The sequence below is a fragment of the Dasypus novemcinctus genome, chromosome 26 (genome assembly GCF_030445035.2).
Source record: "Dasypus novemcinctus isolate mDasNov1 chromosome 26, mDasNov1.1.hap2, whole genome shotgun sequence".
Classification (NCBI taxonomy): Eukaryota; Metazoa; Chordata; class Mammalia; order Cingulata; family Dasypodidae; genus Dasypus; species Dasypus novemcinctus.
In genome coordinates this window covers 53,861,877-53,882,739 of record NC_080698.1, presented here as the reverse complement: position 1 = coordinate 53,882,739, position 20,863 = coordinate 53,861,877, and the positions used below count along the sequence as shown (strand labels likewise).

The 20,863-nt window shown below is 58.3% G+C and overlaps 1 protein-coding gene across 1 annotated transcript in view; it reads right to left on the bottom strand.

The window, feature by feature from the left end:
• Window positions 1–20,863, bottom strand: part of NUP210 (nucleoporin 210) — a 122,741-nt gene that overhangs the window by 7,324 nt on the left and 94,554 nt on the right. Inside the window, exons 26-36 of the mRNA XM_058288876.2 lie at window positions 19,841–19,921; window positions 18,720–18,851; window positions 16,185–16,343; window positions 13,179–13,270; window positions 11,524–11,698; window positions 8,873–9,048; window positions 7,164–7,384; window positions 5,741–5,877; window positions 3,344–3,467; window positions 2,184–2,330; window positions 283–533 (exon numbers count right to left, since the gene is read on the bottom strand). Of these exons, the coding sequence (XP_058144859.1) occupies window positions 283–533; window positions 2,184–2,330; window positions 3,344–3,467; window positions 5,741–5,877; window positions 7,164–7,384; window positions 8,873–9,048; window positions 11,524–11,698; window positions 13,179–13,270; window positions 16,185–16,343; window positions 18,720–18,851; window positions 19,841–19,921 (1,695 nt within the window). The remainder of the gene's footprint in view (window positions 1–282; window positions 534–2,183; window positions 2,331–3,343; window positions 3,468–5,740; window positions 5,878–7,163; window positions 7,385–8,872; window positions 9,049–11,523; window positions 11,699–13,178; window positions 13,271–16,184; window positions 16,344–18,719; window positions 18,852–19,840; window positions 19,922–20,863) is intronic.

Here is a 20,863-nt window from a genome sequence, read left to right as displayed (position 1 = left end):
AAATAAATCTTAAAAAAAAAAAAGACAAGGGAGGGGCGGGCCACAGCACCCAGGAGCACCCTCGCCTGCCCTACCCACCCCGCTGGGACCCAGGCACGCCTGCCCGGGACGTGGGGGTGGTCCGCCCGCCCGCGTGTTTGGCAGATGGGGAGGCCGGGTGCGGGCCCCGCTGTACAGTGAGCGGTAGGGGCACCGTGTGTGCCCCCGTCCTGGTGTGACGAGCTGCCCCAGGACTCCGGGCCCCCGTCCTCCCGAGTGTCCCCGCAGGTGGACGCCACTCACCTGTAGGTCCTCCAGGGTCTCTGTGGCCCCGAAGACCTTGACCTCGGAGCTGGTGTCCTGGTTGCTCAGAAGGATCTCGGGCTGGTCAGCGTAGAGGCCTGGGCTGAAGGGCACCTCGGCCCCGGCCTGCTCCCCGGAGAAGCGGCTGCCGGGGAGGGAGCCCGTGACCACCAGGGCTGTGCTCCTGGTGCTCAGGTGCTTCAGCTGCTTGTCCGTGAGTCTGTGCATGGTGACGGAGCAGATGTACTGGCCTGCGGGGACACGGGTGTGCTGCCTTGTCGCCTCTCCCACCCGTGCAGGTGCTAACCCTTTCCTTGGCTACTCTTACTGGGGAACTCCTACTCATCCTCCACAGCCCCAGGGAGATGGCACCTCTTTCAGGAAACCCCCCCAAGGAATGCTGCTTCAGTGCCCCCTGCCCAGCTCGGAGGCCCCCCTCTGTGACCACCAGCTCCTTCTCGCTGTCTCAGCGTCAGGTCTTTATCTCCTGTTCGAGGGATGCTCTCTGGAGCAGGAATCACGCCTGGTTCGCCTCCGCAGCTCAGGGCCCAGGACCTGGCCCAGGCCGAGGGTGAACGGGAGGTGAACAGACGCACGACCCCAGCCCGGGCTGCAGGCCAAGTCAGGTCCAGCCGCCCAGCTGGCCAAAGGCACCAGGCGCGCAGGAAGTGTCGGCAGCGTGGGCCGCCCGTGACCGCTCTGCCCGGCTGCAGCCTCAGCGCCAGGCCGAGGGCTGATGAATACACGCTGCTGAGCGCAGCCTTGGGCGGCTCCCACGCCCAGCGCCTGGACGCTGGGTTCGAGCACCTCCGTGCCCCCGCCAGCTAAGGGGCCCCAGGCCAGTCGGCTTCCTGGCGGGGCCCTCGGTTAGGGAAAGCGGGGACGTGGCACTGCATCCCGCCTGGGCCAGCGCTGGGGAGTAAACGTCAGCGACCGCCAACGGCCTGCTCCGTGCCGCCACCGGACGAGGCACGCCATCGCCCACAGCCCTCAGAGGGCACACCCTCAGGACAGCGGGCCGGCGGGAGAGATGCTTCGGGGGTGCAGCTGCCCGAGGGGTGGCGAGGAGAAGGGTGGCGGAGAGGAGGCCTCCGTCCCAGGCTCCCGTGAGGGGGCTCTGGCCGCACGCGCAGACTGGGCCCACGGCCTGGCCTCCCCTGTGGCCCACTCAAGTCAAGACTGGGCCGAGTGCTCTTAGAGCTGACTCTCCGGAAGAACTGCAAACACTGCCCAAAGCTGACGGCCACGCATCACCACGCTGGCAGCTGCCCTGGGGGAATCGTGTGCCAGGCTGTGCGCTCAAGCGTATCTCTCAGTGAATCGCCCGGGCACCCTACAATGGGACACCCTGTTCTCAGGGCACGGAGGGGCTGGTCACCATCACCCAGCTGGTCAGTGGGGGACCGGGCAGTGGCCTAAAGCCCCCCTGTGGAGCAGAAACGTGCAGGCACGCGTGCACAGCCTGCGCTCCTTAGTAAGGGCGCGTCCATCCATTCTCTTATTTGCTCTTCCCCACAGCCCTGTCACGTGACGGCAAGGCCCCGCCACCCCCATTTTGCAGATGGGGAGACTGACAGGGAAGCAGCACCCACCTCTGTGGGCTCTGGGCTGGGAGAGAGCGGGAAAGCACTGCACGGGCTCTGGAACCTGAGCCCTCTCTGCTGGGGACGGTGGGTGCTGAGAACGGCCACTGCCAGCCCAGGAGGCCAGCCCTGCCAGGCGGTCACACAGAGCCACAGAGGCAAGGGCCACTGGCCCCAGTTTCCAGGCTGAGCTCCGGACAGGCTTCGTCCGGCTGGACAGAGGGTCACTGGGAGCCAAATGCACCGAAGACCCGAGGTGCCTAGAAGGCAAAGCCCCTGCACAAGACCGTTTCCACCTTAAAATCCTTGCAAATTTACCCAGGGCGGCGTCAAACCCCGGCTCGGCGGTGAAAATGTCACGGGCTGGGAAATCAAAGACGTCTTGCTTGAACTGGAGCTGGCAGCTGATGAGGGACTCTGGGCGCAGGTCCTCGATGACTTCCAGCTGGGCGGGAGAGCACTCACCTGGAGACGGGCAGAGGGCTGAGAAGGGCGTGGCCAGGCCCGCCGGCTGCACCCAGGCCGCCCCGGCCTCTGCACCCACTGCCCTCGCCCAGCACCAGGGCCCCAGAGCGGGAGCGGCAGGCACAGGTCGGCTCGTGGACGCCGCCCGAGCCCCGTGGCCCTGCCATTTGGGGTCCGAGGGGCTACCGAGAGCCTGATGATGGTGCCATGGTCCCCGAAAACCGCGGATAAATGAGACAGAGAAGGGGGGTCATTGTGAGCGGCAGACAATTTCAGAGCATTTCAGCATTTGTTCTGGAGCGTGCATTCTGGAGCCAGCCCGCTAATGCCTGTCTGAGGTTGCCGTCAGCAGGGGGAGAATGGGCAATTTATTTCTGGCCATTAGGAGGGCAATAGTTCCCAGGAATACAGCGAGTATTATTTCGCAGCGGTGTAGTACTGTGGACTCGTACCGAGGTAGGAAAAACGAGGTTTCCACGGTGCAATACAGCTGTGTCGTTCATCGGGATAAGAACAGTGGGGTTTAAGATTTTACCAGTTAAGCGGTTTGTTGTTTTTTACATTTTATAAACAAGCGGCCTGTACTGGTGTATTAATTGCTGGCAGCTGCTGGCAGGGGCAGGCCTGGGCAGGGGACAGGGTGGAATGCTCTGTGCGTGACTTGGGAAAGGTAATTATAAAAATCAAAATGGGCGACGGGCACTGCGGAGTCATTAGTTCCCCGGATTAATGGTGGCAAATCGTGGCTTTCTTTCCGCTGGCGCCCCAGGGCTGGAATAGCATTTCCAGCTTGCAAAGAGGCAATTTTGGAACTCTTTCATGAAGAGTCTGCTCGCTGCTTCGGCTTGATGGGGACTCGAATTTCTAAAAAGCTGGACAGAGCAGAGGCGCTGCGGCTAAATGCTCTTTGGAAGCTGGTTTGCTTTTAAGTAAGACAAGGGGACAAAGGCCCACCGGAAGGGCATGAGATGCCCCCTCCCCAGCAGCCCCCAGCCCTCCCCTGCCCGTCTCACCTCTCAGGTTAGCGTTTCTGTCCCCCATGGTGATGGCCACTCTGGAGGCAGCAGCCCCCTGGGAGCTGGCCTGGGCAGTGCGGACTCGGCGGGCCACGATTCTCTGAGGGACGCTGACCGTTACCTGCGGAGGGGGCCAAGCCACTTCCTTAAGCGCCAACTGTATACTGAGGGTTGTCACGATCTCACTCTGCAGCCTGTGACGCAGGTACTGTCCATTTCACAGGGGACAAAACTGAGGCTCAAGGCACAAACGACTTGCTGGGACTTGGCAGAGCCGGAATTCGAACCCAGGCCGGTCAGACTTCACAGCCTAGACTTGAACAAAGACGCCCCTCGCACCAGCAGGCCAGGGGAGCCCCGCTGCACGCACTGGGCTGCTGGTTTTGTACATCCCGGGGCTCTAACAGCCGTGTGCCCTGCTCTTTTCGTGAACTTGATGAATTAATCTCAAGGAGAGAAAGGCTTTTTCTTTGTCGTCGTTTATTCGAACTAAACCGACCTGACCTAAACGCCGATGGCACAGCACGGGGACAGAAGGCTCTTCCCCTCCACCTCCCCTGCTCCCTCGCCCGCGCTCCCACCCGCTCATCCCAGGCGGGCCCGGGAAGGACAAGCTGGGCTGCAGCTCCCCACGTGGGCCGCCCTGCCCACCTCCGGGGCATCCCTGCCCCTGTGGACATCCCCCACGCCTGGGCCTGACTTCTACCTCCCAGGTGAGCTCCTCAGGGCTGGGCTGGGGCCGCACTCCTCCCCAGGCCCTGCTGACCGCCCGCGCCTGCCCCACACAGGCCTCGCCATGCCCCCCACACAGGCCTCACCATGCTCCCCGCGCGTCCTCCGGACCACAGGAGCCTGCTGCCGCCGAGTGCCCTCCCTCCTTGCGGTGGCCACCGCCGGCCCCTGCTCCTCCGGCTGCCCCCGTGCTGCAGCACCGCCCGCCTGGCTGCCCGGGCTCCGGCGTCCTGCTCCTCCTCCCTGATGGCCATGAGGCGTCTTCTCCCAAGGCCGCACCTCCCCACCTGCCCGCTCCCGCGTCTTGAGAACCACCTCGAGGCTGGCAATGCCCTCCCACCTCCTGTCCTCCCCCGAGCTCCGGACTCGCTCGCCCGGCTGTCCCGACGGGGCTCTCCACCCCCACACCCACGGGCGCCTCCCATGCGGGACGCCACAGCTCGCCGTCCCAGCCTGACCTGGGAGCCATCCCGAGCCCTCTGCCCCCTCCGGTCCCCACTCCCCGTGAGCTGCTTCCTCGTCTCCTCCTGACCCCTCCCTGGGCTCTGGGTGAGCTTCCCAAATGCTCCCTCTCACGGCATCGCTCTCCGCTGAAGAGACACCCCTCCACCCCCCACTGCCTCTGGCATAACCTCTGACCCCTCACCTGAAGGGTGACCACAGAGCTAACAGAACACACTGACTCCACTGACAGTCTAAGCTTCACGCGTACTAACTCATTTTGTCTTCACGGCAACACTCTCCTCATTTTATAGGCAAGGAAATGGAGACACAGACACGTTCGGGAACTTGCTCAGGATCACACAGCTTCGCAGTGGCCGAGCTGGGATCGGAACTGAGACAGCCCAGTGCAGAACCTGCGCTCTGAGCCGCTGCCCTGAGCCGCCTGGAGCACAAACCTCTTCGCGATGTGACCACAAAGCCAGCCTCAGCTCCCAGCTGCGCCCGCCTGCCCTCGGGCCCGGCTCGTCTTTGCTCGGCAGGTCCCCCCACCAGGGTCCCTCTGTGCCTATCCTCTCCCCGGGCCCTTGGCAGCTCCTGCGGAGACGCGAAGCCCTCCCAGGAGAGCGCAGCTTTGCCAGCCCCGAGGCACATCTCTCTGCAGCCAGCTCACCCCAACTGCACCGTCACAGCACGAAACGTGCAAGCTACGAGGTTAAACCGCCAGGTCCGATGAAACCACGCTGGCTCTAAAAACCAGGCGCATCTGGCACTCGGCCAGGCCTCCCGCCCTGACTCCTCGGCTGGAGGCAAAGAGAGAAGGGCTCTGTCCACCTCCAGAAAGACTCCAGGGGCGACCTGCCGAAGGAGGTGAACTTGGCCTGGAGGCCCAGTCCCTGGGCTGGCCCACCCACGCCGCCAGGCCCGGGCAGCACCTACGCCGGGACTCCCGGGGCTCTGGGTTCAGCCACGAGCCCTGTGGCATCGACCCCGCGAGCCCGCCGCTGGGCTGAAGATGGGGGGACGGAGGCCTGCAGTCCCAGCCTCAGAGTGAGCGGGCAGCAGAGCGCGGGTCCCGCCCCTGCCTCAGAGGATGCCCGGTGGTGCCATTTCTTCCTTAGAAAGAGGAACTCTCGGGATTGAAAGCCGAGGGTGGCGTGGGGAGGGTGGGCCCCGCCCCGCAGGCCACCCAGCCGGTGCGCCCCGGCTCCCGAGCCCCACCTCCTTGTAGGTCTTCAGGTATCCGGCCGCCTCGTAGTACACCGTCACGGACCCTGCGGCCCGGGCCACGGCCACGCCCGTCTTGGGGTCCACGTGGAGGATGCTGCTGGCCGAAGACTTCCAGGTTCCCGAGGGGCCTTGGGGAGAAAACCTGCACGTCACCCGGCTCAGCCTCCTTGCTGGCCCCTGGCCCCACCTGCTGCCCAAGGGAGGTCACGCTGGAGGGCTTGGCCGGCGATGGCTAGGCTGTAGGCTCGGGCTCACTCGAGCCACGTGCAGCTCTTCGGCGGCACGTGGCTTCTCCGCACAGCCGTGGCTCCTGCTTAAAAGGATGCCCCCACCCCCTGACACTTCCTTGCTGGGAACTAACTCTCTTGGTCACCTTGGCATGGAGCTTGACCCTTGACCCTGGCACGACGTGGATGTGCACCTGCAGCACCCCCACCCTGTATTCCCTCCACGACGGAATGCCCCCTGCTTTTCCTTCTTAAACAGAAAGCAGGCTTAGGGCACTTCCTAGTTAAAAGTTAATTACAGTATTCAATAAATACAAGAAAAACGCAAACAACCGTGTTCCATTTATGGCAAATTATGTTTGCTTTTCTTTAAAGGCAGTGTTTGGTTTCTTTTTAAGATGAGTTTAATTAGATTTAAAAACAACAACAAAAGGGAGTCACTTTGAAAAATAAGAAGATAATTGTGCCTCTGGTTCATGGATGTAGAAAAACCACGCAGGTGGCATGGGAATGAATGCAATCTGGAAACCCCTGAACCAGCCCAATAATTACAGCTTGCTTCCATCGCCTTTTTAGAGGTATGTTGTCTAATGTGGCAGCCACTGGCCACTACAGGAGTTAAAATTCAGGAGAATTAAAAATTTAGTTCCTCAGTTGCATCAGCCACACTTCAAGGGTTTAACAGGCAGTGGCTACCGTATCAGACAATCCAGATGCAGGACACTGCCACAGAGCTGGGAATTCTATCGTACAGCGCTCTTCTAGAGCAGAGGCTGGCAACCTTTTCTCTGTGAAGGGCTGGAGAGCAAATATTTTAGGCTTTGCAGGCCACAGTGGTTCAGTGGCTACTATTCAATCCTGCAGTTGTAGTTTGAGATCACCCACTGACAACACCCAGGGGAGTGGGTGTGGCTGCGTGCCAGTAAGAGTTTATGTGCAAAAACAGGTGAAGGCTGGATTTGGCCTGAGGGTGGTATCTTCTGACCCCTGTTCTATAGCATCATTCAGGGTCTCCTTGCACACTTCCCGTGATGGGGAACTCATCCCCTCCCATGACTGGCACTGACTCCCTCCCAGGATGGCAAGCTGACCTCCCTCGCAGGACAACTGCTGACCCCTCCCACAACGGGGCGGACCCCTCCCCACAATGGGCACAGAACCCCTCCCTGGCTTGGCCTCCCTCTTACCTTCTGGGCTCATCAGGGCGGTGGCCAGACAGAGGACGTCACCCACCACCGCTGCTCCGGACAGCTGCGGGGAGATGGCCTGGAGCACGGGCAGCGGGACGAAGTCGGCCAGGCCAGCGTGCTCCACATCCCACACGCTGAGCAGCGTCAGGCCGACGCTGACAGCGCGCACGACGCAGGTGTCGTTGGTGGCACCCTTCCCGATTTGCACAAAGTCGTCCCTAGACACAGGAGGGGGCGGGGGCTCTTAGGCCACGAACGCACCCCCAGCCCGGAGGAAGGAACCCAGGCCGAGCGCGCTGCTGGCGGAGCTTCCGGCCGGGGCCCCAGGGGTCTCGGGCTCCCCCGCGCTGCTGCAGGGAGGGGCCACCTTGGGCACGGCACACGTGGGGACAGAATCCTTGGCCGCACCTGCCGGCACCATCACCCCGTGTTCCAGAAGGGCAGGCCAAGGCCAGCGGGGCCTAAGCCGTGCTCCTCAGCCTCCTTCCCAATGGGGGGCCAGCACCCTCCAGGAAGGTGGTCCTGTGGTGGGGGCGCAGCCTGCCCTGTCCTGGGGAGCCGAGTGGGCCATGTGGCCTCTCACTGCCCGTTTCCCCACTGGCAAAACCGGGGACACCGACGGTACCTGTGCACCCGTGAGACACAGGTACCTGCCTGCAGAGCTGACGGCAGGCCTGGCAGAGGGCACGCGCTCCAGCAGCGTGAGCTAGCGCAGCCGTGGGGCAAAGAGCTGGGCTGAAGTGGCATCAGGGCCTCTGCTTCGTCACCGTCCTTTACCTCACCTTCTGACTTCCAAGCCCCAAGGGGGCTTCTAGGAACCAGGGGCTCAGAGCACGAACGGGCCAGCGTGATGCCTGCAGTGGAGCCCACTTCCAGGGCCCCAGCCCGGCAGTCGGATAAAGCTGTGTGCACGGAGCGTCCCAGTGTGCCGAGAGCTCCCTCCTCCTCGCTCGGTGGCCTGGGGACGAGGCCACGCTCCCCGTGGGGACGGAGGCTTGGAGAGGTGACCTGCTCTGCCCATGCTCACAGGTGCTACGAAGGGCAGGGGGGCTTGAACTAGACACAACTCCAAAGCCCGCTGTTCTCCACCGGGCAGGGCCCCGACCCCCGGCCCTGGTGTGGTCAGCACCGGGGGGACCACCCCTGCTGCAGACCTCCTGGGTGGCCCAAGGTGGAACTGGTCACCAAGACCTGGACTCGATCTTCTGCTCCCTCCTCGAGATGTGCTTCCTGGAGCCCCTTCCTCCACACCCAACTCTCTCCAAACTCTAGTGGCATCGGAGTCACCTGGGGGGACCGTTAAAGCAGATTCCTGGGCCCTGGGAATGTGCATTTCTCATCAGTTCTCTGGGGGGTGCCGGTGCTGCAGGTTTGGGGACCACACTTTGAGAACCGTAGCCCTGGCAGACCCAGATGTTGCAGCAGGCCCAGAGTGAAGCCAGGACTTGGCCCCGGAGGCTGCCCCTCCTTCCTCACATTGGGACCGAAGCTGAAGTTGGTATTTTGAAAGAGTCGGCTAAAGAGAACGGCACTTGGAGTCCCGTGGGGCCTGGTATTCAAACCCCACTTGCTGGCTGTGTGGTCCTCGGAAAGTGTCTTAACCCCTCTGAGCCTCCACAAACTGGGCTACGGCGAGGAGTCAAGGGGCATGCCCGCACGGGCAGCGGTCCTTGGCTTTGGGGAAGGCAGCCTCGCCCGCGCTCTACCTGTTGGTGGCGAAGTTGAGGACTGAATTGTGAGCGTGGAAGATGTCTCCGGAGCTGTCATGGAAGTGGACAGTGAAGGTCATGGTCATTCCCAAAGGCAGGGCGACCAGAGCCTCCTTGTTGTGTGTGTGCAGGACGGGGCTCGTGGAAATCCTCAGGTAAGAAACGGGAGACACCTGGGGGGAGACGATCGGGTATGGTGACAGCTCTGTGCCTGGAAACCATCTCGTTGTGGGAGGAGGCTTGTCCCCAGCGGGCCCCGACCTCGGGAAGGGCTGGGAGCTGGACTCACGTTGGAAAAAGGGAGGCCCCGCCTCACTCGCCGGAGTGTCCCCGCCAGTGACAAGGGCCCCACCTCCCAACACAGTGGGGGCAATCCCACTGGAAGAAATCCCAGCATGTGAGAGCCAAAAATTAGCAAAACCAGAAGATTATTATTTGTGCTGCGGAAGAACCCCCTTTGCTACGAATGTGCAGCTTCTTTAAAGGTCCCGGCTCTTGGGCATATGAGCTAGAACAGGACTGCGACTAAAATGTGACCCAGGGGCCACTGCCAGCCTGCCGCTGCTCCAGCAGAAAGAGAACGGCTGGCAGGAGGGACGGGCCACGACAGGCCCCCGCACCCCTGAGACCCGAGCTCTTTGCAGCAGCTTGACTGATTTCAGGTAACATTTATCACAGCCGAAGAGCTAGCCCCTCCCGAAAGTGTGAGTCTCTGTGACAAAGTTCAGTGGCACAGTGTCTGGTACACAGCTGGTGCTCAGTAAGAATCTTTTGAAACAGGACGAGCAGTTGTCGCTTTCACTGCCTCAAGAACTGGGGTGGGGAGGGGCTTCCTGCCAGACGGCCACCTTGGAAGAGGAAAGCGTTAATTAAGGAGATTGGCCTGGGACCCGGCACAGTCTTTAAAAATGAAAGTGATCGGGAAACGGACGTGGCTCAACGGTTACAGCATCCACCTACCACATGGGAGGTCTGCGGTTCAAACCCCGGGCCTCCTTGACCCGTGTGGAGCTGGCCCACACGCAGTTCTGACACACGCAGCAAGGGCCGTGCCATGCAGGGGTGCCCCCCGCATAGGGGAGCCCCACGCGCAAGGAGTGCGCCCCGTAAGGAGAGCCGCCCAGCGCAAAAGAAAAGTGCAGCCTGCCCAGGAATGGCACTGCACACACGGAGAGCTGACACAACTAGATGACGCAACAAAAAGAAACACAGATTCCAGGTGCCGCTGATAAGGATAGAAGTGGACACAGAAGAACACACAGTGAATGGACAGAGAGAGCAGACAACTGGGCGGGGAGGGGAGGAAAATAAAATAAATCTAAAAAACAACAAAAAAAAATCCCAAAAGTGATCAAGTATTCTCTCTGCATCAGGTTCAGAAAGCGGCGATGATGAGCTCTGGAAAGAAAACTCCGTTCCAGGGTAAATCCCAGGCCCCAGTCCAGAGATGCTTACTTCACGCTCTAGGCACGGCTCGTGCCCAAGGAGAACGTCTCCGCCGCCCAAGGGACAGGGGGCCGTGGCGGTGCTGGGGTGGGCAGGGCGTGGGTTTGCGCCAGGCAGCCTCGGGTGGGAATCCTAAGCTGACCCAGGGACTGTGACTCGGCCAGGCAGTTCTACTGCGAGTCTCACTCCCACTTCCACGTCTAGAAAATGAGGGGAGCGCTGCCTAATTCCCAAAGTTGTAATGAGGATTAAATGAGATTCTTCCTTTTCTCTTTTTAAAAATTCCATGGCAGTTATTTATACATATATATGTAACATTAAATTTCCCTTTTTAACCTTTCTAAGTGGACCCTTCAGAGGTCATATTCACTATGTCGTCTTACCATCACCAACTTCCATCACCCACTCACCCATCACCCAAAGAGAAGCTCTGTACCCCTTAAGCAAAAACGCCCCCATTAGCCCCCCTGGTCCCCAGGAACCTCAAATCTACTTTCTGTCTCTATGAATCTGCTCATTCTAGATAACTCATGGAAGTGGAATCATGCAGTATTTGTTCTTTTGATTCTGGCTATTTCAACAAACATGCTGTCTTCAAGGTTCATCCACGTTGACACATTCCTTTTTTAAAACTGAGTAATATTCCATTGTGTGTATACACCCCATGTTCTTTATCCGTTCATCTGGCGATGGACACTTGGGTTGTTTCTACCTTTCGGCTACTGTGATTAACCCACTATGAACGTCAGCATGCAAGTTAAATGAGATTTTGCATGTCGGTATCTAGCACCGCCATCCAATGCTCTTGGCACCAGGCGTTGGCACACGTGGTACCCAGCCACTGGCAGTAACCTCAGTGGCCAGGTCCAGTGGACGGGGCACTGGCTCCCCCGTCAGGACACGGGGGATCTGATGCCTGTTTTGTGACCATGGCCAAATCTCAGGCTCACTGGGCCTATTTCTGCAGTGATGGAAGAGGCAGGTGGAATAAACACTCTCCAGGGAACTTCAGTTCTGACAGCCAGAAGATGCTGCAGCTTTTTATCTAGGGCTTCTGCCCTTGAATTATTCTCAAATAAATCCTTACGTATAATTCCTCAGCTGGGAGGTGAACACATTCAGTGTCACACTCCCAAGTGGGAAAACAGCATCTCCGCACGACTGCTCTTATCACGCCAAAACGGAGGAAAACACTCTCCCACCTTTACGGCGACAGTGATGGTCTGGTTGGCCCCAAAAGGCTCTTGGGCGATCACTTCCACCGTGGACACCCCGATCAGGGACCCCGACGCCAAGAAGCCCTTCTCGTCAACGCGCACTACGGGGGTCTTCTCAGGCCCATCCAGAACGCGGAAGCTCAGAGCCGCCGCGCTGTCCCTTTGGAAAAGAAGACAGGCCATTTTCACGGAAGGCAGGAGCAGGGCCCAGCAAGTGGCCAGGGTTCGCCACCCGCCAACTGACCATCCGTGGCCTCATCAACCTAGTTTGGAAAACCCGCTCCCCCGGGAGCTGCGCCCACCGTGGGCTGGCCGGTGGGAGGGAAGGACGCAAGGGCTGAGTGGCCTTTGTCACCCCACGGTGCGCTGATTTTTAAAAGGGGTTTCGGCAGCCAGTCTTTTCCGATTTGCTGAAATAAGAGAGCCTGGCGTGGCCGAAAGAGAGTGGGACGCTGAGGCAGAAAGAACCCGGGGCCGGTCCCAACACCCCTCCAATACAGCACCCCCCCGCCCCAGTTTCCTCCACTGTGAAAGGGTGGCATTTCCTAGGGCTGTTAACAAGACAAGAATGGGTTACTCTCTAAGAAAGTGGTTTGTAAACTATTGATATCGTGCGAGTAAGAGACAAACTACACAGTACCTTACAGGCTTTTTACACCTTCATTAGTGCAAGAAGAGGAAGGAAAGGTCTCCAGCTGTTGGGACTAGACCTCTCTCTGCCCTGGCCCTACCGACGCTCTGTAGATGAATTTAAGCCAGTGCTGCTATGCTGGTCTGGATTTTCTCGCCCAACCAGACTCTGTCCTCGTTAAGCTGCCGAAGTGTTTGTCCTTCAAGACGCAGCTCTAGCACCTCCACCTGTGACCTGCCCTCCCTGAACCATCAAGTGCAGGCGCCTTCTTGGGCTTTACACCGATTGTTTTCTTACAGCCCTTCTCAACTGTACTACCCCAAGGGTGCTGTATATCATACATCTCTTTTCCCAGAACCCAGCGCAGGGCGTAGCATTCAAATGCCTTTGGTTGAATGAATAGTGTGTGTTTAATGCAACATATAAGCAACGCTGGGGTCCATATATCCCACCCCACCCCCCACTCTGCAACCGCAGCTCAAACACAAGTGCATTGTTCCCCTTTGAATCAAAGGTAGAATTAAGCTTCCAGAGACACTTTACACAGTGTGTCTCAAATGCTCACGTGCCTCCCCATCACCTGGGGATCTTGTTAAAATGTAGATCTTCTCGTGTGGTAGGTCCAGGGTGGGTCCCAAGCCTTGCATTTTAACAAGCTCCCAGGTGATACTAAAACTGCTTATCCATAAGGCTACACTCTGAGTGGCAGGTCTTGAAAACACAGGGGCATGTGAAAAATGGAACACCTCCAAGTCGGTACACTGTCTGCCTTTTCCATTCTGAAACTCAGCAGCTGGCCTTAAAATGTTTCTAGGCTACAGGGAGGAGAAGAGGACCCGCGGTGTGAAGTGACGTGGAAGAGCACGGAAGAGCGGCGGCGGAGAGAAGGGATGCAGAAGCCGCATCCTCTGCCAACGCCTCCCCGGCTGCTGACAACTTTGACAAATGAGTTGTCGGGTGCAAGCACAGCTTCTGCAGCCTTGGTGAAAATGAGAGCTGAGTCACGTACCTGTTTGTCTGCAGCTTTATAAATGAGTTGGGTGACATTAATATTTGCTCTGCTTCTATTTCAGGGTTCAGCAGCAGCAGCTTTTCAAATACCTGGAAAAGAGGGCAAAGTTTTATTGCCTCTGATACACCAGAGTCACTCCAGGCATCTGGTTTTTCTCCTAGCGGTGAGCCCAGAGAGGAGAAAAGCTGCTGCGAGTTACCACCTGTTAGGTCCCCGGAATATGCTAAGGGCTGACCTTCAAGGGGCCAGAGGAGCGATGAGAAAAAGCAAGTCTGCTCACGACTGCGGACCCTGAGGGTTGCTCCAGGGACTGGGGAGCCTGCGTCTCGCCCCCTGCTGCTGGTTCGAGAACTAGGATTTCCAGGGCACGAGAAAGGATGGCAGCAGGCAGGATTACATCCGCACAGGGGCTTGCTCAGTGATAACTGTCACCTTCTAGACTTTCCTTTCTCTTGTCAAGACACCCTGCTCCTCGCTGTCACCATCTCAGAATAATTTCCTGTTCCACGCCTTGGCCGCTTATCTTGTTCCCCCTGCCTTGCGGCGCTCTGGCGGGTCTGTGTGGACCGGGTGAGTGGTATTATCTACGAATCCAGTCTGCCAGAGAACAAACCTGATAATGTCAGGAATCCGCGCTCCCGGAGCCCCCCGCAGCAGCGCTCACTTGGAACTCCGCCTCCTCTGCCTGCAGCCTGTGAGCTCACCCCCATCTGAGGCCCCTTCTCTAAGGCCTGTCGAGGCTGGGACAGTCCCTGGCAGGCAGGGCGGGCTCAGGGGCAGGTATGTGGGGGCAGGTGCAGCTCAGAGCTCCCCCCTGGCTGCTGATCGCACCTGCTGAGCCTCCTAAGGGCCTGGGCCAGCGCCTCAGTGTTGGGACCAAAGAATTAGGTTCCAAGGAGAAACGGCCTGCCTTCTCTCCAACCGCTACGGAGCCCTGCCTGGCTGTGTCAGAGCTGTGGATCCACACAGCACAATGCAGTGCCTTGTGAGGAATGAGAAACAGTCTTTGGAGGCTGGTCGGCTTTTGGTGTCGGGTGAGTCCACAGCACACTAAAGTGCCACCTTCAGCCAGGCAGGTGACATCAGAGTCAAGCAGCCTCACAAGATTTTTTTTTAAAGTTACTGGGGGTTGGGGATTGAACCCGGGACTTTGTATGTGGGAAGCCGGTGCGCAACCACTGAGCCACATTGGCCTACCAGAGTTGGTTTTATCATTTGTTCTGCTAGTTGTTTTGTTTTTGTTTTTCCAGGAGGCACTGGGATCTGAGCTCAACTGCTTGAGCCATACCCGCTCCCCACTGACTTTGAGTCAGACACATTTACTGTACAGTAAATACATCCACCAAGAAATCTTCCCATTTTTCTTGCAACACGTAATGCCTGACTTTTGCTCCTCTTTTAATGACAGTGAAGGTACAAGCGCTATCTTGCCTTCCAAACACATCAGCAGGGCAAGGGCCACTTTAAATGGCAACTAATATTCGGCCTCACTGTCAGGGAGCAACAAGGAGTGGTGGAGCCTGTGGCAAACTGGAGAGCACAGCTCCATTTAAAGCAGCAGCTACTTCTCTCCTGGTGATTTTGCCATTTGGCAGAATGCCATGTCTTCAAGACAAGTTGCATATTGGATTATTACATGAAATCTTCCTATTTTTAAATGTTGGCAACAAATAAAAATTGTTTAAAAGCACTGCATGAGCCAAATAAAACATTTGTGGACTAGATCCAGTTTCTCTAGTTTCTGATTTCCTTCAACTCCGTCCTGCTGTCGGGTGGGAAAACTGAGGCACAGAGCTACTAAATGACCTAATCGCAGTCACAGAATTTGGGAGCTGTAAAGTTCCATCTTTAATTCCATGATGGGTGCCAGAATTTACTTCCTTTTCTCTTTAACCTGGAAGAACGTGTGAGTGTGTGTTGCCAGGGTGGGTGGTGGCAAATGGGTGTTTCTTTCTTTTAAAATCTGCTTCTTTATCCCAGCTTGAGTATGTGCCTGAATTAGAAAGGGCTTATTTCTTTGAGACAACTGACTGGGAATCATTTCTTCTCTCACGATATTTAGGGACTGCTTTTAGTTCTTTGCAGTTTAGAAGGAGCCAAGGGCTCCTGAGTCACGGATTAGCAGCCCGGGGCTCCGGAAGCTGGAAATGCTCATCAATTAGCTCATTTTACAGCTGGGGCTCAGAGAGGCAGGCCTTGTCCAAAGTCACCCTTTTTAAGGAGGACAGGTTGGACAGAAGGATGCAGGGACTGCTGAAGGGCAGGGAGGAAAAGACTGGGCTCCACCCTCTGACGTTCTCACTCTGACTTACAACCGCTCATCCCGCATCTCGGGGCCCCGGTCGTCCCACCTCTAAAAGATGGGGTACAGCGTCCGTTGCCCACAGCCTGGCGCTCCAGCCTTTCGCGGCCTGGCTCTGCCACTTGCCCCGTGACCTGAAGCCGGTCCCTCCACTGCTCTGAGCCCCAAGCTCATCAAGGAGCAGCCCGGCCTCCCAGGCAGCCCGTGAGGATTAGATGAGTATCTGGAAAGCCTGAAAAAGCACATCTGTCCTAGGAAGTGCTGAGTAAATGCAGATAATTGAATTAATGGCCCAGCTCAGAGGTGTTCCCAGCCTCTGCCTACCATTAGGGTACCGCAGACTCCAAGCTCAACATCGTTTGCTATTTTTGGAAGACGGCAAGTGATTTCGGGCCTTCTGAGTCTTTGCATACGTCATTCCCTCCTGGGCTGGCCTTGTCGGTCCTTCTGGTTTCCCAGAGCACCTGACGCAGCCGCCCCGCCCCCACACTCAGCGCTCTGTGATGGCCTGATCCACCCCCCACCCCCCAGCAGACTGGGAATGCCCCACAGGCAGGGGCGATCCTGCTGCAAGTCTGCACCTCCACCCCGGGTCCTGGGCCAGCAGGAGGGCTGCTGTGCAGCCACAGGGCCCTGGTAGGAGACGTGGGCCCCTGGCACTTGGTGACCCGCCCATGTGGTGGCTTCTGCCAGCCTGTCACCTGGATTTGGATCTCGTCGGAGAGCTCCCTGGCGAGGCCGTGCAGCTGCCCGGCCGTGGGGTCGAGAGCCTTGACCACCACCTTCAGCCCTGTCCGGCCTTTCCCACGTCCGTGTACGTTCATGGCAAAGTTGTACTGCGAGGGGAGCTGGAGGGATGCCTGCGAGACATTGAACACGAACTCAGGGAAGAGCCTGGGGTCCTGGCACCCCAGAGGGCAGAGCCTGCTGCAGGCCCTGAGTTCCTGGCCTGCAGATCCTTCCTGCTCTCAAGGCCCTGCTCTGCTCAGAGCCTGGCTGAGCAGACCCAGCACAAGCGCGGCTCGACCTTGGCCTGGGGTCACGAGGTTCCCGGGAGCATCCGGAAAGAGCTGGGCCAAACCAGGTGCACCAGCTCTCGCTACGGCAGGACTTCTCACAGCCTTTAATGTGCTGAGGCATGTTATAAATCACCAAGGGGGACGTCCGGTTTTGGGGTGTTTCCCACACAGAACCTGCTTTGCTAGGGGATAGCAGCGCTCCATGGCAAACAGTGTGGGAATGCGGCCCAGGCACGGGAGTCCGTTGGCTCCACGGGTGGGGTGTCAAACAGGCATTCGTCCTACAGTAGACGAGCATTGGGCAGCCTTCAGGAAACCCCTTTCTCATGCCTGCCCTCCATCGCCACTGTCCATGGTGACACAAGATGTGCCCTCTCAGGCCAACCCTCTGCTTGGGTCCTGCAGTCGTGAGGCCTCCAGGCCCGTGTTGTGGCCCCTGCTGGCTGGCTGCGTTACCCTGGGTGAGCCCCTTCCCTTCTCTGAGCTTCAGTTAACACAAAGAGGGAGAGGAGCAGAGTCTCTGCGGCCCCTCCCAGCTCTGTGAGGCTGAGGATGAGCCAGGATCTCCCAACAGAGGAAGCAAAGGAGAGAACTGGAAGGAACCCCAAGGCGGCCAGGTGTCAGCTCGGAAAGGAGGTCAGGAGCTACAGAGCAGGCCCCCGTCTCCACCACGAGCCTGTGACAGCCTAGGACCTCGACGCCTGCAAGAGCGCCCACAGTTAAAAGGGGTGTGGACCAGTCCTGGGGTGCAGTGAGAAGGAGGGCAGGGAACCCGTATTCCTGGGCATGGTTGGGACCCAGAGACAAGGAAGGACACGAGCGGGGAGTGCTTGTGTGGCTTGGAGAAGGGGGTCTCCCCGAGCCTGGAGAGCAAAGCAAAGCAGGCCCCACACCAACGCTAACATCAGAGAGGAAGGGGGTTCAGCTTGAGGAGACGTGAATGTGAGGAAGCATGCTCCGTTCAGTTTCTTCATTCACAAGGAGACCCTGCCGTGTCACTGAACCAATCTGTGCTCAGTTCTGTATCTTTCTCAACACCGGAGAAACGACTGAGTTTGTTTTTAGCATTAAATGAGATAAATGTGTCTGGACAGAATTTTTTAGAATAATGCTTCCATATTTGTAAAGCTGCCTTTTGTCTGTTATTTTTGAAGCTGAAATAAAGTTTACTTTAAAATTTTAAAATAAATGTAATGGGGAAGCGGATTTGGCTCAACTGATAGAGCGTCCACCTACTATGTGGGAAGCCCTAGGTTCAAACCCAGGGCCCCCTGGCCCGTGTGATGAGTTGGCCCACGCGCAGTGCTGATGCACACAAGGAGTGCCGTGTCACGCAGGGGTGTCCCCAGTGTAGGGGAACCCTATGTGCAAGGAGTGCACCCTGCAAGAAGAGTTGCCTGGTGCGAAAAAAGTGCAGACTGCCCAGGAGTGGTGCCACACAAGGAGAGCGGATGCAGCACGATGATTCAACAAAAAAGAGACATAGATTCCTGGCGCAGCCAAGAATGCAAGCAGATGCAGAACACACAGAGAATGGACACAGAGAGTAGACAGTGGTGGGGGGTAGGGGGACGGGAGAGAGAAATAAACAATAAAATCTTTAAAAATAAAAAAATAAATAAAATAAATTCAACGAACAAACATAAGGGGGGAATACAATTAGGGACTAAGGTAGACATTATTGTTCTAGAGGCAGAAGAACCTATAACACTGCTATGAAGACAGTGGTCACCAGAGGTTCCAAGGGAGGGAGAGGAAAGAACAGATATAACATGGGGGCATTTTGGGGACACTGGAATTGTTCTACATGATTTCGCAGTGACGGATACAAGTCATTATACACTTTGTTGAACCCTATAGAATCGTGTGGTGCAAAGTATAAACTACAGACCATGGTTAACGGTTAGTGGCAATGCTTCAGTGTATCAATCGGAACAGATGTAGCACACTAATGAAGGATGCTAATGGGGGAAAGTGGTGGAGAGAGAAGGGGTGAGGTATATGGGAAGCCCCTACTTTTTCAATGTAACATTCACCTAACCTAAAGCTTCTTTAAAAATAAAGGAAAATAAAATTAATTAAAATTTAAAAATACGTAAGTTTCTAAAAAAAGAAAGCAGAGAAGGGTCCCAGGACCCGCTTAGCCCAGAGGTGCGGCCCTCGTGAGGAGACGTGGGGTGCTGGCTGGAGCCGGAGTGTTGGGCGAGGCGCAGTTACCTCGTGGTGGCGTCCCCAGATGTCCAGGATGTCCCTTTTGGTGACAGACCAGTGGAAGGTCAGGCCCGGCACTGCGCTGCCGAAGGAGAAGGGGTTCTGGCTGTTGGTCACCCCAGTGACGTACACAGGCATCTGGGGAAAGAGAGGCCAGGCCGCGTGACCGGGCTGGGAGCCGGGAGCGCCCCGCAGGCCTGGGCCCCACACCGCCTCTGCCAGGTACCTTCCCACTCACTGCAATGGGAGCTGTGCCCATTTCTCCCCTAGCAGAGCGGGGCTCGGCGAGGCTGGGGGGCTGGTGAGGCAGTGAAGGGGCACGCGAGAGGCAGGGCCAGCCCTTCCCAGCCCTCCCCTGCTGTGGGCTGGGCTCCCCCAGGGCCAGGGGCCCCCCATTTGTGGAACTGGCCCCGCAGAGCTCCATGACCTCCCAGCAGCAAAACTCACACTGCCCAGCAGTCCCTAAATTCTGCTCCTTTCCCAATCTCACAGGTGCTCCCTGCTGGGGGGGATGCAGGGAGAACAGGTTTGCTCCCGATTTCCTGAGCGCCCCCCACCCCAGAGGGCACAAATGAGGCGATACAGCAAGAGGTGAAATCAGACTTCCGACTGCCTGCCACGGTTCCAGATCTAGCACGCTCCGGCTGTGCGAGCCTGAGCACATTTCGTACCCTCTCTACTTGTGAACTTCCTCCTCTTTACAGCGCAAGTGCTACTGGCATCTACCTGCCGGGGCTGCTGCGGGCACTAAGTGAACACTAAATGAATTAACACACAGAAGGCACTTCGCAGAGTGCGATATGCAAATGTTCGCTCCTGCTACGGGCCAGGTGCTGCTCTGGGTGTGGGCAGGCGGCAGTCTGGTGGAGCAGCTGCTTTCGGAGGAGCAAGGCGCCCAGCAGAGAAGGCGCCTCGGGCTGCGGGGGGAGAGGAGCACAGGGCACCTCTCTGGTCTGCACGGCGAGCAGGACGTGAAGAGGCGTCCTAGCAGCGGCAACGCCCATGCCAGGGCCCGGTGGGGAGCGCGGCTGCACCAGCAAGCGCGCCCCAAACTGGAGCTCAGCACCCCAGGCCTCCCGCGGAGGGCTCGGCGAGCAGCGACGGGCGCTGCGGGGGTCCCGCCTCACCTGGGTCCCCGTCCGCATGCGCGTGATGGGGGCGCGGATCCTCACCGCCTGCAGCTGCAGCACCTCCACCTCCACCCGATCCTAGGAGAAGGGCGGGGGGCTCAGGTGGGGGGAGGGACTCAGGGCCCGAGACGGGCGTTTCCGGAAGGGACCCCTCCCAGGAGAGGAGCCCCTGCGGAGGGCCCCTGCCTCCACGGTGGGCACGGCGCTCCTCCTGAGGCGCCCGGGCCCCGTGCCGTGGCTCACCCCCATGCGGGCCGGCCGCCGCCCCCTCCCCGTCCCAGTCGGGTCCTCTGAGCCACACACCTCTCTGCTCGGTGACTCCAGGCCAGCTCGGGGAGACCTGGGGGCACTGCCTGGAGCCTGTTCTTCTCCAGGCTGGGCAGGCCTCACGGAACAGGTCTCCTGACCTTCCCAGCCTCAATTCTAGCCCGTCTCAGTTTCTCTCTGAGTCGGCCACAGGACTGAAGGCAGGAACGAGTGAGAGTCTGAGTACAGCAAACCTTATCCCCTCCTTCCTTCTGAACTCCACATTCGTGTTAACCTGGCCGATGGCTAACTCCCTTGGCTACGTCACAGTGCTGCTGAGCGCCTTTCCTAGGTGCTCGCACGGAGCCCGCCTTCTGTGCCTTGTGATCTGGACCAACACCTGGGACATGGCAGGTGCACCATAAGCATGCATTTCCTTCCTCCCCTTCGTCCTTCTCACCGCTCAGTCTCCCCCTGCCAGTCTCCTGGCCCAGCCCTCGGCTGCAGGGCGCACATTCTGTGACCTGGATTGGACAGATGGAACCGCAAGCATCTGACCAGAATCGGGTGCCCTGCCATGGACAAGCGAGGCCTGAGGCTAAGCCCTGTCTGCTGGGCTCAGGGAGCTCAGAGATGGAGCTGGTGGCACAGCTTCTCTGCCTGCCAAGGGGTACCAGGGCCTCTCCCCAGGATCTCCACGAACCCACGACATGGGAGACCCAGAAAAGGCAGGTGGCTCTGCCAAGGTCAGACCACAAAGAGGAGACACGGGTG